At 36.0% G+C, this 18,974-nt stretch overlaps 1 protein-coding gene across 2 annotated transcripts; it reads left to right on the forward strand.

Annotated features, from left to right (window-relative positions):
- Positions 1-14,259: 14,259 nt before the first annotated feature.
- LOC119690862 (MICOS complex subunit Mic10) lies at positions 14,260-17,802 on the forward strand. 2 transcript variants are annotated; one of them, XM_048622256.1, is made up of 4 exons: positions 14,260-14,431; positions 14,996-15,113; positions 15,538-15,588; positions 17,699-17,802. In XM_048622256.1, exons 1-4 carry the CDS (start codon positions 14,362-14,364, stop codon positions 17,709-17,711), a joined length of 252 nt encoding a protein of 83 aa, XP_048478213.1. In that variant the 5' UTR covers positions 14,260-14,361; the 3' UTR covers positions 17,712-17,802. The 2 variants fall into 2 exon arrangements, with proteins under 2 accessions (XP_048478213.1, XP_048478212.1); XM_048622255.1 differs by lacking the exon at positions 15,538-15,588 and having other exon boundaries at positions 14,996-15,164.
- Positions 17,803-18,974: the final 1,172 nt, after the last annotated feature.

An 18,974-nucleotide genomic window follows, 5' to 3' on the forward strand; every position in this document is an offset into this window, starting at 1 on the left:
AGTTTTTAATTTAAAGAACAGGGTCATCGCAAACATTACAAAGGTGACAACAACAAGCATCTTCAAAAGTCAAAATGTTAATTTATCTACCATAACAGTGCACGAAAACAAATACTTACCGCCCCTCACAAAATATTACTCAATGTCATACAAAAAAAAAGGTATGCACCTCACAGGTGAGCCCATTACAGATAACTCACGGCAATTTGCAAGCAACACTCGTAACGCCATCTGTTGTTCAACTTGCGTATCACGGATCGTCGATCACAATCTATCATTCAGTCACTTATTGTGTACAGCTAACTTACGAAATGTGATAATTTTGTGCAGTTTGCGTAAAATCGTGAATGAAGGGGTGTGCGATACAGTATGTCATGTTTTGATGATGGAAGATTGTTACTCAGACTAAAATTAGTCAACTAAAGTAGCGAATGTTAATTAATATTAGAGAATCGGGTCCATTGCAAGTAGGTGTAGCTGGTGATGATGATACTTTTAAACTTAAATTAGTAAATATTAATTTAAAATGAAAAAAACCATGCCAGATAAATTAATCCACTTTTTTTATAAATGAAATTTAATTTGTATGTAGATATGGAAAGAATAGATAAATGTTCGTATATACGTATTTAGAATTATAAATGCAATTACTAAGTCAGGCATCTTTAGCTCACTCTCCCCTATTTTAGCAATCCAGCAGATCATTGTAGTAATCAATCAAAAGGCATTTTTCCGTAATGTTGAATCTTCTTATTAGATTATAACATTAACTACAATATTGCTGAATCAGTTCAACCATAGTCATACTTATTCCGCATTCTGATACAGTCCCCTCACTTGCTCTGGTATTTTGCGTTACATTAGACGGATATCTTTTGAAAAAAAAAAGATTTGTGCTTTAAATATGATGTTTTTTAACAAAATGATACTTCTATACCTGCATAATAATCTGAAATTATTTTACGTTATCATTCCCGATTTACCATAAGTATGTGTGAGCATGTACCTAAATCATGTTACGCCTAAATAGTTAAATTAAATATTTTGAGTTCAATTATTATTCATCATCACGACCCATTACGTCCCCACTGCTGGGGCACGGGTCTCCTTCCAATGAAGGAAGGGTTTAGGCCTAGTCCACCACGCTGGCCAAGTGCGGGTTGGTGGACCCCAACACAAGCAAGCTTGTGCTGAGAGAATTATTATTATTATTATTAAATTCTTTATTGCACATAAATTTATTTGTACATAGGCGAACTTAATGCTAAAAGCATTCTCTTCCAGTTAACCTTGGGCGTTGTGGAGAAAATGATAGGTAGTGCGAAAGACAATGAGAAAAGTTTAATTCTGTTTAATATCTATTGTTTAACACTAGAATATATACTTACTTATACATAATATCATAAAATAAACGTAAAAAATATACTTATAAATACATAATATATATATACCTACATAAATAAATAAAATATATAGTTACTATAACAAAAAATAATAATATCATCGTCACACTTACAAACTACAACAAAACAGATAAACTATATATTAGATCTGCTGCTGATTGTTCTGTTTCTGGATTAATACCAAAGTACTCAAATTGACTACGGCGTACTTATAGAAATCCCTATAAATTTAACCAGAAAATCAAAGATTAAATTATAAATCCGCAAACAACTTAAGTAAAACGCATAACCCCATTTCAGCCACCCTTGCTCAAACATTTATAAGTATCAGTTCACTATCGATGAAAATGCTCTTTAGCTTTAAAACGCTAAATTTATCATAACTGACAAGTGTAAAGTTAATCTGGGATTACATGGTATGGTTGGTTATTGCTGTTGCTGCAAAGTAAACCATCGGGCCTTGCTTGGTCCAATTGAAAAATTTCAATTTATCTTATACATAGGTACTTTATTTTTTAAAGCTGTAAATGTACGTAAGGTATATTGCAAATACTTTTTTAAAGTTAACTATTTATTTATGCAATTTACACTACGGTAAATTAATTTATTTCGTATTGATTGCTACGAATGTAAGAACATCTTCCTAAGTATAAATTTTGTACACCTTGGTACTAAATAAAATAGTAGGTACCTATTGAACATAATGTTTATCATGTTTGTCTACTCCTCTATTTGTTCTAAAACCCCAAAAACAATTTGAACTAAGTTAGACGTGAGTTTTTGGCGCTGTATTTGACAAAATTTAAAATGCATTGGAAATCGCAGAACTATTTATAAACATCAGCTGTTTTAAGTCTCTGTGTAGTTTTACACTTTTACATATTCTAATATTAGATTTTCCGTCAAAATAAATATTTACATCGCCATGTAAGCCAACCTTAGGGGACCGTGTATCAGAATTCTGTACGCCCATCCTAATGCCGGGAGATAGGAGCCAAATGTTGCGATTGAAGTCATCATGACGAGGCTGCTTTACCATATCGAGGGTAGCATCACTGTTGACTTGTATAGTTGTGTATGTTTCGAGCATAGAACAACGCGTACACGGGTATGGTTTTGAGAAAATAATACCTAAGAGTTGAAAGAATGAAATATCCGTTCTAGTAAAATATCGTGAATCTCAGAAATCGAAGGGCAAAAATTGATATCTCTTTCTTGTAGACGAATTAAGAAGATGGCACACTTATAAAGAAGTATGTAGAGGTAGTAGATGATCAAGTCGATGATCCCATAATGTGCCCATGTTTCATATTACTGTATCTATCGACCGACGACTACTAGTACCTTTAAGACACCTACATAGAACAGCAAGGACACGGGTGTACCATCGTCAATGCTTGCATTCATTGTAACATAAAAGTTTCAATTTGACAAAATTTTAATCATAAAGTTAAGTAGAAATGTAGCCAGTTATCTGTAGACATAATTATATAATCAATGATTATAATACTCTCTGACCCCCTGAATATCTACCTGCCTCATTATTCATAATGAACCACATCGCATTGAAAACAACAACAAATAAACGTGCGGAAAAGTGACCACGTGCTCTTAAAATTAGCATAAAATAAAAGATAAAACGTTTTATTAACTATTATCGTTCCCAAACATATGTCCATTCTCTTACCAATTGAATATTTAATTTGAATAAGCTGATACATTAATTTATGCTTGTGTGAGCTCCTTTTCATACATTATGAAGTTTTCAATCGACTTCAAAATTTGTCTACGGTCAGTGCCGCAAATCCACGCAAATCTGCCAAATTGTCGTATTTTACTGTGTAGTAGATCTATGTATTTGAATTGAATTGACGGTTATTTTGCAGGCAAATATGTAATTTCCTCCTATTGACATTATACAATTTAGCAGACTCTGGGCCCTATAATATCATCCACGATATTAATTAAAAACCTTATTTTTAATAATAAATTCAGTCTTTTCGGTTTGCGGAGTTGTAATTTTATATATATTAAGTTTATCATTGTCACACTGATGCAGTAAACACTATTGTTTTACGTCGTACGGTTCCGGTCAATTATTTATTTGGGGGTGCCATTGAATCAGGTGTCAAAGGTTGCACCACCCCCTAATTACAGCTGTAAAACTTTTGATTATTTCCGCTTTAAAACGGCGGTTAAATGTACTAAAAGGTATATTAAAACTTATTTCGGTCGTAAAGTTACCAAAATTTTACGTTATTTAAACAGGTAACTAAAGTAAATTAAAAGTTTGTATCCTTTGTATTATTATGTACCTAGCTATATGAGGTGAGTGCATTAAAGGAGCCTCTTATTAACTATACAAACAATATAAATACGTTTTGGAACTCTTCTTGTAGTTTTTACAAAACCTGAAGTAGGAGAAAGAGCACAGGATTTATCATCTGGTGCACTAAATGTTAAGTACTTAGATATTTTATCTACATAGTTTCTTATACATGCTTATAATTCTAAAGTTAAACCGGACAAAAGATAAGATTTGAAAAAATACGTACGAGTAGGTATGGGACCCGTGCAATTATATATAGCGGAAACAAAGTGACAATTTAGAGGGCGGTGTAGCAACAATAACAAAATAATAATATAACTATGTACCTACTTATAATAGCCTAATATAAACCTATAATACTGTAATACATACCATAAACATACATATGTACCATAACATAATATGACCGGCTTTCATGTTATTAATCACCAATTACGAGGTAAAATAGTTAACACTTGTAAGGTGTGTTACACATTTATCGGAATGACAGACGTCATTAGTCGGAAGTCGAGTTTTGGTCTATTTTTATCCACTTGGTATTCGGGCGAATATTTCAAAAATCTTGGATTGTTATGTTGCTCCCGTGGGAAAATAGTTTATGTTTATTAATAATATGCATAAATAAAAGTATTTTGGTAAAATCTTAGATACATCCGATAGTCTCACCAATAGAACGATACGTCACTTAATCGCGGGACAATGGCCTGTGGTGAACCGTTCACAATCTGTCAATTTAGTATCTGAGATTAAAAAACAGACTTTAGGTATTTTATTTTATTTTAAAATACCGATACATGGAAGTGCAGTCATATAGCCGTGATTTAAAAGGTATTCTTAATAAAGTTCAACAATAAAACTGCCAAAGTGTTTAAAAAAACATTAACATTTCTGATAAAAAAATATATACGCTTCAAAGATTTATAAGGTCAGATGATGCTAACAATGTGCTTTGTTGAATAACACCTTTATGATTATACTTTTTGCATTCTTCAAAGAGTGTACTGTGAGCTTCATCGTGAGAGTGAGAGACTATATTCAGAATATCTTGTCTACCTCTGAGGTACATATACATCGACACTCAGGAAGGTTAGGTATGAAGACTACTACATATATTAAATTTTACTTATTAAAGAATTAAAGTCTCAGGAGTTTAGCCATAGCACTAAAAAGGTCCTTCCTTAAAATGTGGACTTATTTACACTCGCTAGCAATGAAAACTATTGGAACTTTTTCATTGCTCGTGAGATTCATTCATTGTTTGCCTCTCAGCCTGACGCAGAGATATGCAGTTGAGATCGTCGTTTCCTTGTGACTGGTACGAGCTATAGTGATGAGTCGATCATTACCGTTTCCCGGACAATGAGTGGCCGCTGCAGTATGGGCCTCACCATAGCAATTAGTTACAATTCGCAACGATGCTAATTTCAAATCATCATCAGCATATAGCAGTCCACTGCAGGACGTAGGCCTCTCCCAAAGCACGCCACTGGATGCGATCTTTAGCTTTCCGCATCCAATCATCGCAAGCCCCCTTTCGCAAGTCGTCACCGTCGGTGACTTTAGTTATCTGTCGGATTACTTCGTTCCAAATACAGTGTGCCAATCGCAAATATTGTCGACTTTAGTCCATAGGTACCTAGTTCAATAGCAATTTTGGATGTCATCGTGATTAGCGCCCCTGTCGGTACTTTTAGGTATCCGATATGGGTCTTTAAGAAGACAATACTTCCCATGTCATCCACGTGCCGAACAGTCGAACAACCTGTATAATATTTGTTTCAAATGTAAAAAAAATCATACATGGTTACTTAACAAAAATTTAAGTAAACTCTTACAAAATACAACACATTCTGAAGACATCAGTAAACATTTGACTACCCCCCTAAAAGCCAATTACTTGGCATCGCCGAATTTCTCAAAACGAACCAATTATTTATTTAAACATTCTGAAGAATTACGTGGCTTGACACGGATATATGTAAATGACACTTTTGTTACACGATTCACCTCATCCATTCTACCGTGACCCTTCCTACACAACATAAATGCATTTTATCTTCAAGAAAATAGAGCTAAGAATTAAACGGCAAGGGTTTTGTGAAGGTTCCAGACAGAATGGGCGATGTTTTCGTTGGTGACACATCAGTATTGACATAAGACGTTGTGTTTGTTCAGGGGGTGAGTGGAAATTGTCTCTGTTGCATGATCTAGTCGGGTGATTATGTCGGGAGCTCGAAATTAGGGAAAGAAAAGTCTATTATTTAAGCTTCAATCGTTTAATTGTATCTTTTTGGACAAGTATTTTGATTATCTATGTGGTGCCATAGTGGTGAGCAATGGAAGTGGTTAGTGGACCACAGAACTACAACGTGAATAAATATAGGGTCTCTATAACTAACGAAAATCGAACCAATAAGAGCTGTTATATATGCAATATAAATTGTTCATTTTGTCTTAGTTACTGTTCGCCAGAAAATATATTATTATATTTGTTTAGTCCACGTACCTACATAGTATGTAATAAAATGTACCTACCTAGACTTGTTTAACAAACTAATTCATTTAATATCTAAAAAAAGCCGTCACGGAAATCCCAGCTGTGGATATGGCGAAGAATCTTAATTACCGTTAAACCTAATTTCCTTAGCAATAGGGTATACATTTGATATCAAATACCTTGATCACGATGCTCTGATGGCATTGCCTGTGACCAGACCTAATTTCCTAAGCAATAAGGTATATATTAGTTATCAAATACCATGATCATGATGTGCTGATGGCATCGCCTGAGAGCGGGCAAGTGTCCGGTTGTAAATAATATGAGGCGATCGATAGAGTCCGTTCCATGCGGGCTTAAGTGCGCGTGTTGTAAGGACGCTTTTATATTCTTATGCACAGGTTTAATAGTTTGTCAAAAACTACTTATACGTTTTCTCCCATACAAAGTGGCGCCTCTAGCAGGAACTATTATGAAAGTTTTGACAGGTAATGTATGCAGATGACAGAAGAAAACCAAAACTTTTTTCGTTTACGTAAATTGCAAACCCCGTACTAGAGTCCCAGGTCTCTATGGTACTCAAAAGAAGCCCGAATGACGTACAACTACGTTACATGCTCTAAAATAGCATGCCGAAAGCGTGTTTAATAGTATGCTCAGAACTAATACTAGTTAATCCAACAATTTTTCAATAACAACATAAAATTGACGCAGCAAGCCCGCACCCCGTTATGGGGGAAGTGTTTTATTATTGCTTTTATCTTTGTAAATCTACTTTTTTTCCTTCCATTTTTGTGCTCGTCATTTATATCGCGACTTCTAACAATTAATTTAATTAAAGCGTACAATGTTATGACCCACGCATTACGTTTTTTTCGGAGCTCGTTGTTTTTGATGTAATCATTTGTCACTTCCTCCATTTCGGTCGGTGTAATGTCGCGGAAACGAAAAAATTTTCAGAAATATTTCTGTTTTGTTTTATAATATCTGAAAAACATAGAGGTGATCTACCGTTTCAGCTCTTAGATTTTATATTGATTTTGAATCTAAACTCAATAAAGTCTATGAAGTAATGAATTAACTATGTAGGTATAGGTATATCTACTACTGTGTTTTAAAATTTTTGGTCGTTGTTAATAATAATTAATCTATGATTTTCAACTTATTTTCTTATTATCAGGTAAATTACCGTAAATAATTAGATGAATAGAGATGCAGCAGGTGACCCTATTCCCTTACAAATTATCGGTTAATAATCAAAATTGGCCCATCAATGACCTTTGATCCGTTTTTAATATGCGTACCGTGAGCGTAATTGGAATAAACGATGCACAAATCTATTTAAAAACCATAAAACCACAAGCTTTTTATTTTGGCATTAAACATTCCCACGGCTAAATGTTAAAAATGAAAGTGATGAATCACGAACATAATATAAAAATAATCATCCTCGTTGTTTTTTTTGTGCATTTTAATCATAGTAAAAAAGGCGGGTGTTAGTGTTGCGATTATATTTTTCATTGACTGTTTTTTTGGAAAGGACATCGCTTGTTCATCTTATAGAATGAGCTTTATCATGATTTATTAAGTATACTTATTCGAAATTTCTGATCTAAGTAACTATCCAATCTAAGCAGATCATACGTGAAAAATACACATAATCGGGATGAACTTATAACATCTATCATTTTCGGACAATGGTAAAAAATAACAATATTATAATGTTTAACTTTAACATACAAATAAAATAATTTTGTATTCAATCGGTAATTTACTTAATATTTATATTGCATAAGTTTGGTAAGTATCTACTTTATTGTAATTATAATTTTTAACTAACTAAAATAAGTACACACAAACATCAAGTGAACCAGAAACGCTAACGTTACGGTAACGCCCACAGTGTGCTCTACCATCAACGCACTGGACATATAAAATTATTTTTAAAATTATAAAAAAAGAAACAAATGACGAACGAAACTTGTGACGAAGTCGTGTGAAGCGGCGACACCTGTGCGACCGCACAATTGTAGGGGGAGAGGTGTAGAGTAAGTACGTAATATTAGAGTACAAAATAATACAACTGGACGAACAGGGTGAAATGTTATCAGTGATTGCCGCGTATGCAGGTCACTTGTAGTACTTACCACGCCGTAAAGGTTTATAGATGAAGAAGTTAATTTTAATTATTGTGATTATGATTCTTACTTTATGAGAAAAATGCCAAAAGGTTTTACTGTAATACTTTTTAAAGCCTAAAAAAATGCATATACCCTAGCTCTGCGGTTATGTTCATATCCACTTTTACTTCTTATTTCCGATAATAATGTTATACGTAACTTTTTAGAATGTTATTAATAAATTAGATCTGCACCTACAGTCTATGTCCACTATATTTCCCATACCCTACAAAATCACCCGCACGCCGAGTCAAAATAATGAGCGAACAGACAAAAACCCCGGAAACATACTCGGAACGTGACGAACACAATTTCTTAGCGATTTCTCATTTCACCCCCTCACAATAACCATTTGATTTGTGTAATCAAATGCGGGCATTCAAATTAATTAGTTTGTTACGCACCTGAGCTTTTACAAACCTTTTGTGTCCGGAATTGATGATGGGTTAGATTCGTTTTAATTGTACGTTGACGGTAATATTGTTAGTTATTGTAACATCTAATGATATGGTGGGTTCCTCTTGATTGTTGGGTTGGTGAGGTTTTGATTTTTGCCACCTGTGTCAGTCAATTGAATTGCTAGAAAGTTTATTTCGTACAATAATTTTAAGGTAGGTAATCAGGGCCCCAAGTCTGCTAAAGAATGGCGGCACAGTTGTGTGTCGGCAGCATGGGTTTCGCACTGTAGGTATTCATTATCTGCGTTTTAGGAAACATTTATTGCATCTTTTTTAAAGAACTAACGTTAATAAACAGTAATAAGTGTTCAGTGTTTCATATTGCACTACTGGGACTCACTAACCGAGAGAAAACAGATACCTAAACTCGGAAAACCATTCAGACGACACAGCATTGAGCCGCCATTCATTAGCAGACTTGAGGCCCAGTGCACAAAGTTTATTGGTTAAATTACAGATTGCAGGTATGGCGTACAATATTATTACCTACAGTTACCCATATTTTTTTAACTTTAAAATGTTATTGATTTTCGACAACGTCTTTAAATTATTATAATTTTACAACATCAATAGATACATATTCAATTAAAACTAAATTATTATCAATAAACATTAAATTACTTTCAAACTTCAAACAAAGTAAGGATGAACTTAAAATGAAATGGTCATAAAGTACAAAAGTGAAGAAGGGCGTATTAAACCTTATACTTTAATCAAACATCACATTCTTTGTACGAAAATTTACTATCTACATCATAAACTTTTCCTAGTTACTGCTAACAGAAACCGTCCCATGGTAAAACTTGTCGTCATAAACTTACTTTACACCATTTCTGCGTAGCACTAACATCCCTTTACTTGTTTTAAATCCGCTTTATGATCGAATTTTTAATTCGGATCGCACAAAGTGACATCTGAATATTTATTATGGTATTTTTAATGTACAAACCGATGGCATTGGAAATCTACAGAATGGCAATTATCTCGCCTCTTTGACTTAAACAATTCTAACATTTTCATTAATAGGATACAAAATTACAAGTGATTTCTGCAGTGATGAAATACTTGCTAAAACATTGCACCTACTAAAAACCAAATTAACCACTGATTCTTATCCGAAACATTTTGAGACACGCTTCAAAATTTTACGATCAGCCTAATCCAGACCTGCTTACATGGTGGGCCCAGATTACTGTGTCGTTCGCTCCTTGTATTTGCATAGTCGTAAAATTTACTACCCGCGTGCATTTTGTCTGCTAATCCGAGTGATTCGTACCACTGTGCGGTAAACAGGGTTTTGTACCGGAATAGGTCATTTGTAACTAATCTCACGGGTTATGGTGTAGATAAGATTTTTATGTCTTGTTTACCTTTTGCTATAACCAGCATAGTGAGAGCATACAAATAAAAATCATTGTTGCAATTGTTCAGATTCGAATGTGCAACAAAGTGTAACAGTTAAGATGGTTTAGTGCTATTTTTCAGAGACGCTGCGATGTCACATATTCTTGGGTCGTTAACTTGATTTTCAGTTTATTGTCATGCCTCTTTATTTATTTGGAGAAAACATTTTAACAAATTGACTAGTCACCAGAAAATACTTCAAAAAATTAACTTAGTAATAATAAAAATACACAGTTAGGTACACACAGCAAATTATTTACAATTAAGTAATAGGTAATGTATGATTATAGTTGTAAGTTGTTATACCTACTATACGTACTTTAGGGACGTACTCACAAACGTCAATAAAGCAGATTTCAAATTACCCGACACTCGTAAACTCGTAGATGAATTTCATGCAAATATCGCGATAGTAAAATTTCAAATGCATTAATTCTCTTTCATTCTGACGACTGATGATCCTTAGCATACTGTAACAAGGATCATAATAGCGTGTTTTGTTTTGATAGCCACTGATGACTTCGATGTTACGAGTCCTGTGATTACTATTAAAAGTTGACGAAATGTTCAAATAACATTTTGATCCTAACTGTACAAGCCATGATCATAATAATATTAAATATATCAAAAAACATCGAAGTTAATGTCCCACTAAATCATGTTGAAAGTCTTAATGAAGGTTCACAAAATTAAGTGAATGGTATAAAGTTGGGTGCTTTATCGGTGCCGATCAAATCGAAAGTCGTAAACTATAAATGAGGATATTCGTAGGCTGACAATGCAAATGAAACCGTTTGCTAAATCTGCCAATATCCTCACGTAATTTGTGACTAACAAGCTTCAGTTTTGTGACTTTTTTACGACGTACAAGATTTGAGTGTTTATACTGCATCGTGAAACGTGTTTTTTCTTTTACGCAATTATTCCTCAAACTTAGTTTCTAATTCTTGTATTACACAGACTAAATGAACAGTTGACTTTGCCCTTTCATAATCGTTATTAAAATGTTATAAATTTCAGAGACAAAAATTTTACGTCCATCACTTTTTTTTCAATACTATTTATTCGATGAATAAAATCATTTAACGTTGACTTTGAACATTATAAACAAAAACAACAAAGAAAGAGAACAAGCCTCTCAATTAAGCGAAAGAAAATGTGTGTTGAAATTTCAGCGTCAGAAGCGTATCAGTAAATGCTGCATGTAATTGAAAACACATGACACGTTCTTGTAATAAACAGAATGGGTTGTGACCGAAATATATCACGGTGTCATTGTTGGAGCAAATTGATGAATTATGAGAGGGTGTTTGTGCTACGGTGTTCACGGTTTATCTGTCAATGTCGATACTGATTAAGATTTTGGTTTAAATTTGACTTGACATATGAATGACTGTATTTTGTATTAACATGAGTTCGTTATGTAATTTAAAAAAAAATCTTTTACAAGGTGATATTTCTTATATAAAGTAGAGTAATAAACTTAAATAACAAGATTTTGACCATCGTCATAATAATAGGTATAAACTGTTAAATTCACGGTTTTTATCCAATAGGTGCACAATGAGCAAACGATATTATATTAGAGTATTATTTAATACAGATTGGATGCCTTTTACAGCAATAAAATAACTACTGAGCCCTTGAAAAGGCCCATTTAAAAATCAAAAATTTTCACGTCAATATTGTGTGTATACATAATAATGTACCTTGTAAATATAATCTGTATGTCAATATCTAATTACTTAATTAAGCAATATTATGTTTATAGCTTCAGCGTTTACACATAACTTAACTAAAATAATACTGGTAGGTATGTACGGTACTATAAAATAAGATCAAAACAGATTCACTTTATTAACTCAAAGGGCAAATTCACCCCTTATATCTGTCAAAATATTGTCATTTGGCATTATGGAAATAACCTTTTAATTCGTATCAAAGTACATTGCATTTAATTGATAAATTTGCTTGAGGCTATTTGCAATATCTTTTGCTGTATTTAAATATATTAGGACCACTTGATACGCTATTATGCTTCTTAAGGGGTCCTTTTAGGAGATTAGGCCTAAAGCCTGTTTGGCTACTTTACCTACTTTGAGTTTGATTAATAATAAAAATTCTCATTTTGAATAAAATTTGAATTTTTGCAAAAGACAGCCTAAAACTCTGTGAAAGCACATTCGAAAGTATAAATTCAGACATTTTAATGTCTACCCCGTTTAATCCAGATCATAAAACTCAATTCGGCTCCAAATTAAAAATTCCTGCTGATCAAGTGAGCAAGGGTCCACGCATGGACTGAATTAGTAATGGCGTTTTTCCACATACACGTGATGAATATTAAGTTATGGTCACTTTTTACACCATTCAATATTATGTCCGAAAGTTCTTTATCATGCCCACTGTGCAGGAGAACTTAATTTAATTTCACATCTACGTAAGTAGATTACCTACTTTTTTTTAAATATTCTCTCTGCCTCTATCGAATTTATTATAAAAAATATTATATTATTATCATATATATCGGTATCGGTATCTCACGTATCGGACGGACCAAACGGGTTTTCATAAATGTATGGAAAAACGGCGTCGGCAATGCCGATGAAGTGGACGCACTTGTGTGATTTTTTATACAAAGAATTCTGAATGCGATGCGTCCGTTGCGTGCGATTCCGAAAGGTAGAAGCTTGCCTTTTATATACTACCCACCCCTAACTAAGCAGTACAGTGCAGACTATTCGATTCCGCATCCGAATTGCAGTAATTTGAGTAATAAACGCACAACACACACTCACGTAGCTAACCAAAGGATTTTCCCGAAACAGGGGCCTAATCACGGAGCCCAATAATCTCATCTGCATGTCTTATCAAAGCGGTTTTGCGATAACGAACTAGAATTGACATCCGTGATTGACTTCGCAATCGGAACGCCGAATAGGTGTATTCTGTTTCGGTGAATCTTCTTGTTTGGGTGATAAGGTTTCGTTTGGTTATTGGGTTAGTTATCGGTTTTGATTTAGCATTGAATTTTGTTATTAATACCTGGGTTAGAGATATAGGATTCCGTTGGGTGAAAAAGGAATTGAAGAAAAGCATCATGGGATTCCACAAATAACTTTAGCAAGCTTCAGAAAATATATTGAAGACACCGTAGCGAAAGCGTTACTGATCCTGCTTCGTAAAGGGTTGCAAAATATTTTTCCAAAAAAAACTGTTAAAACTCCCTAATTATGCAAAAATAATAATAGTATTTTAGTATCATTCCGAATGACAATACCTAACCAAAGCTCCCACTGATTTGCCCCCGAATTAATAATTAAATTACCGTACACATAATCCTGTTTGATTGACTCTGTGCATTAATTGGTCGTAATAATTCTGCCTGTAGCTCGTGGAAAGCCTCTTGGCGGCTTATGTTGGGGGTAAAGGGGGGTTAATTGGCTGTTACTGTTACAGGTACCGTCTGTGAGGCATTGAATATGTTGTGCGATACAACAGATTACAAGCGGTGTTGTATGCCACGTCAATACAGCGTCCCGGTAGTTAGCTGAATGTATACCATGTGCTGTCTTCGATGATCGAAGTGTGCTGTAGATACGTTCTAAGTAGCAATGGCGGTGCGGCCTAGCTCTTCAAAGATAAACGTTCATCTTTCATTATCGTATGTAACGGGCCAAACAGATGTTCATAAATGTACGGAGGAGAAACGGCATCGGCAATGCCGATGAAGTGGACGCACTTGCTGGAATTGCGATGTGTCCGACGGACACTATCCGTTGCATATAAAACGGACGGTGAGGGGGTGAGGAGTGGGGACGTGAAGGGTCGTGATGATGATGATAAGGAAACATGAGTCATGAGCACTTTGAAAATGATTGTTTTCAAATCGTACTCCTTTTTTAACCTATATAAAACTGTAGGAAATCCAGAGTAGGCACTTGTGGCCAAACGCCAAAGACTACAATTACCATATCCTTATGTCATTGTCAATTTTCATTGACCAACAAAAATTTACAAATAAATAAATATTTTGCTCAATTTTAAATGTATTTTAATATGTTAAAACTACAAATTATAACAAAGTGACATGGTGGCAGACACTAGAGATTTTGAGGAACGATACTCGGCGTGCTTCAAGGATTTTGCTCTGAAAATTGGTAAATGAATGAAGTATCGAGTGTAGGTATTCAAAATAACAAACACTCGTGCGTATGGTGCCCCCCTGTGCTGTGATGTTATAATGCGCCTCATTTTGTAACTCCACGAAAAGCAAGGTCTAATGATTTTTTGTGGAGTCCGTATGGTTTTCGTGTAGTTGTGAAGATGTGGGAACATGTGTGGACATCTCACACACGGCCATCGGACCTCAAACTAGGCAGTGCCTGTAGTATGCCTGAAGATAAGGTGCATTATAACACCACAGCATAGGTGTGCACCTTGGTTAATTGAAGGGGTGCACGAAAAGAGCCTCCTCGAGTGAAGTAGTTCATTAATTAATAGGTCCGGCGCAGTCTGTGACTGACGCTATTCTGCCTGGCTGATTCTTTATTATTGTTATTTCGAACAGTTCCTCTCCAGACGTTTCTATCCTGGACTCTTTCCGTGGCTTCGTCCCAGGAGATCAGAGTCATTGCATCTTTATCATCTCCTTCACCATTCGTTTCCAGCAGCGGCCGGCGCGTCTTCTAGTCATTTTCATTAACTCCTTCACCTTTCCCCAGCGGCCGGAGCAATAATCGGCAGCATGGCAGGCGGCTTCTTCCTGCGCGGCTACGGGCGCTGGCCCACGGCGCTGGGCGGCGGCGTGGGGTTCGGCGCGGCCTACATCAACTGCGAGAGGAGCCTGAATAGCTACCTCGTGGGTCATGACCAGAAGGCGTGCCGGATTAAGTGAGTAGCTGTCTTAAAGCATCTCTAGTGTCTTTAAAGGAAGGGTACACATGGTGATTCGTACGTCACGCGCCTCCGAGTGTTTTAATACACAGCACACGCTATCACGTTGGCCTCGCGTCTCCGTTCCTCAATCTTCCGGATAACAGCGTGTCGGCGACAAATACTAGAGCTTTGTACTAGGGTTTGTGTCGAGTTGTGTCGATGTCGATAAACTCGATTAAAGGCCGTTCCACCAACCATAGCGTCGTATTTATGGCGAATCGCGATATATACCTGTGTAGCGGCAGCAAGTAAGCGTCAGTCAAGTATAGCTGGTGTATCTTCCTGCGAGGCTTCGGGCGCTGGCCGGCGGCGCTGTCAACTGCGAGAGAAGCCTGAATAGCTACCTCGTCGGTCATGACCAGAAGGCGTGCCGGATTAAGTGAGTAGCCGTCTTTAATCATCCCTAGTGTCTTTAAAGGTACGGTTTACACAGCCGGCGTAGCGTGGTTCTTGTGTCTCGACGCCTGCGCGCCTAATTATTTATTTATTTTTTTATTTTAATTTAATACACAGAGCGTCGAGGGTGATATTGTCACGTCACGCCATGTCGCGTTGAGCTTAGGCCGTATAGCACTGCACACGTCTAGTCTCGCCCGCAATCTTCTCATACCGTTGCGGATGTAAGCGCGTCGATGATATACGCTAGAACTTTATACTGGGGTTCGTATCAAGTTAAAAGATTAGCCATCATATAAGCGTCGGTAAAGTATAGCTGGTATCTTCCTGGGCGGCTACGGGCGCTGGGCGGCGGCGTGGGGTTCGGCGCGCGGCCTACGTCACCTTTGAGAGAAGCCTGAATAGCTACCTCGGCCTCGTCGGTCATGACCAGAAGGCGTGCCGGATTAAGTGAGTCATCATTTTTTAACGGAAGCTTTATTTATGGTCTTTCAGGGGGTCTCAAGGTTTGGGTAGATAGAAGCATTGGTGTCACAAGGTTGTAAGACCCTACTTTTAGCGCTTGTACCTATACTAAATATCGACTACGGTTCGAAATCGTGATAGAAAGATCACCCAGCCAGATTAGCGTCTCTCTAATTTGCTTAGGGTGCACCGAAATGTTTCAGTGTTGTTATTTAGATTCCATGACTTGTACAATACATTGCATGTATTTTACGGAACATTATTCACAACAGCCACTTTCTAAAAGGTTCGGCAGTCGCCAAAGCTACTTCCTTTAGACACAAAACAAAACGATTGGCGCACAACAAAACCAATTCTCATCGCCACCCTAACTCACCGACTTTTGGCCAAACAATGCAACGGTAACTAATTACAGCACTAAAATACTAAAGAACATCTTTGTGCTACTAAAAACGGACTGCACCATTGTGGAGAGTTATAAATATTATGTCTACGACGACAGGACTATCAATAAAAGCCCATGAAAGACACATTGTCGCAAATGAGTAGAAATGAATGTTGGTCATTGTGTTGGCTATAAAAAAAACGCCCTGAAAGGACACAGTTGGGTGGAACGGTGAAGATGTTAGGCCCCTTTTATGTTGAACAGCGGGGTGTTTTCCGCTTCTGGTGGGCTTATTGTGTAGGTCAGAAATGCCGGCGGCAGTGGTCAACTGATGATGGTAATTTGATATTTAAAACTGTATTTAACCGACGTCGGAAAAAGGAGTTTCTCAATCAAAGACAGTATTTACAAAAAAATAATTATAAGGTCCTGTAATATTGTACATAATCAGCGACATGGCAAAGTCTCTGTTGATATTCATTAGATGCGTTTATTAATCCTGAATTCGATAGTAAGTATCCTTAACCAATGATACAATATTTTCATAACATCATGAATATCATGATGTGATAGAAAGGTGCTTACTACTAAAGTTTCTTGTTAACACAGGAGGTACAAGTGATTTTTAAGTGATTAAATACCCTTAAAAAGGTATCTATAATAAAACCTTCAGTTTGCAAAGGCTATACCAAATTTGCAGCACATAAACCGATAAATAAAATTATTACCACTGCCCAAAACTATTTACACCATCAAGAGATTAGTTCCACCAATAGAGGCCTTCGTTTATTGTCCAGAAAAAGGGCAACGATTGTAACTTGTTTAGTAACTTGCACAGTTTTTGTGCATACACTTTCTATGTCTCCAACAGTCCTGGTACCGCCTACTTTCCCATCATTATTGTCTATGTTTGTCCACGCACCGCCCCGGCCATTGCCACCCACAATGGCGGCAAAATTGTTACCAGTACTTCCATTTACAACGTTTTTTATACCTCGTTCCAACGTTTCAATCGGTGAGTCACGTCGGTGTAGCTTTGATGTTGGATTTGAATGTGTTTCTGCAGTTGTATGGTTGGGAAAAAAAAACTAAAGTGTCAATTACATTTTCGATTGCGTTTTTATTTTGCGCATTCAATTGTTTCATTTCAAAGGATAGACGATCTGCGCATGAAACCCGTGAAGTATTGTGCTTCGGGTGGATATTTTCAAAGGCATTGATTTTGTGTTTTTTACTTTTTCAGAAAAAGGCCTTGATATCTGTTCGGTGCAGTAAAACGTCGCATGAAAGGAAATGTGGAATAAAGATGTGTATGTAAATGTAACATAATAAAGGGAAAAGTTTAATTATAGTTTTTTTTTTGTATTTATATGTATTTTATGCAATAGTAGAGAGGAAAATATAAGGCATATTTCCCAGATGGACGTACGCTAGGCCGATCGGTCTATTGCGGCAATGGAGCGTAATCTAAGTATTTACGTTTTTAATTGGTAATATTCTGATGCGCTGTTGAATGTAAATTCAATACAATGTAATTGCATAAAGAGTTAAATAAATGTTTTTTTTACATTTTTATTTAATTCAAAGACTTAGGTTTAGGTACATTTTACAAATAATGTTTTGCATCATCAGTGGCAGTTTATTCTTTCATACGGTGTATTTAGGCTAGCTTTTCAGATTAGAATTTGGTGCTTTTCTCACTGGCAGTTTTTCATTGCACGTGAGTATGATTATGATACAGTTCCCACTACAATGACGATCATCGATGACCGTGCGCGGTGGAGCGGCGCCGGAATGCTCGGATGACTCAGAGCGGTAATCGCGCGGCGGTGAATCATCATCAGGCTGTGATGTGGAAATCTGTGGAGTTGCCATTATCATCCTGATCCTAACTAATATCTGTCTAATAACTATAATGTCTGTCTATCTGTATGTCTGTGTCTCTGTATGTGTGTATGTCTGTAACTCTTTCACGCCAAAGCTACTGAACGGATTTGAATGAAATTTGGTATACATAATTATGGTCTAGACCCTGAGAAAGAACATAGGCTATTTTTTATCCCGGAATTCCCATGGGAAAACTTTTTAGGGCGAAGCGAAGCTAGCGGGAATAGCTAGTTAATTATAATGACCAACCCTCGACAAAAAATATGGGTGATATAAGTTAAACATGTTTGTGTATCTGTCTGTGGTAGCTTAGCTCTCAAACAGCTGCGCTGATTTTCGATTTGTTTGTGTTTGGGTGAGTAATGTTACCCTGAGTTTTTTTAGCCATATTTCATCAAAATCGGCTTATGAGTTCAATAGTTATGCAACTTTTAGAGTTGATTCTCGGGGATTTTTACATTGGTTAGGTTAGTATAGTTTCAGTAGAGCAAGAGCTGGTTTATTTTTGAAATGACTACGGCTTTATTCTATTGATAACTTGTTACTCGTGTTATATAAATGTATTTTGCCCAATTAGTAACAAATTCTCATAGTTTTTTATTTATTATATTATATTTTAAGACTAAAAGTAA

Source organism: Plutella xylostella, chromosome 7, assembly GCF_932276165.1.
Source record: "Plutella xylostella chromosome 7, ilPluXylo3.1, whole genome shotgun sequence".
Classification (NCBI taxonomy): domain Eukaryota; kingdom Metazoa; phylum Arthropoda; class Insecta; order Lepidoptera; family Plutellidae; genus Plutella; species Plutella xylostella.

What these genes read in the sequence shown, in the direction of transcription:
- LOC119690862 (XM_048622255.1), top strand. Translation starts at nt 14,362, where the DNA reads ATGGTGGCAGACACTAGAGATTTTGAGGAACGATACTCGGCGTGCTTC. An exon ending in GGATTTTGCTCTGAAAATTG is followed by an intron (nt 14,432 to 14,995) that starts GTAAATGAATGA and finishes ACCTTTCCCCAG; the next exon opens with CGGCCGGAGCAATAATCGGC.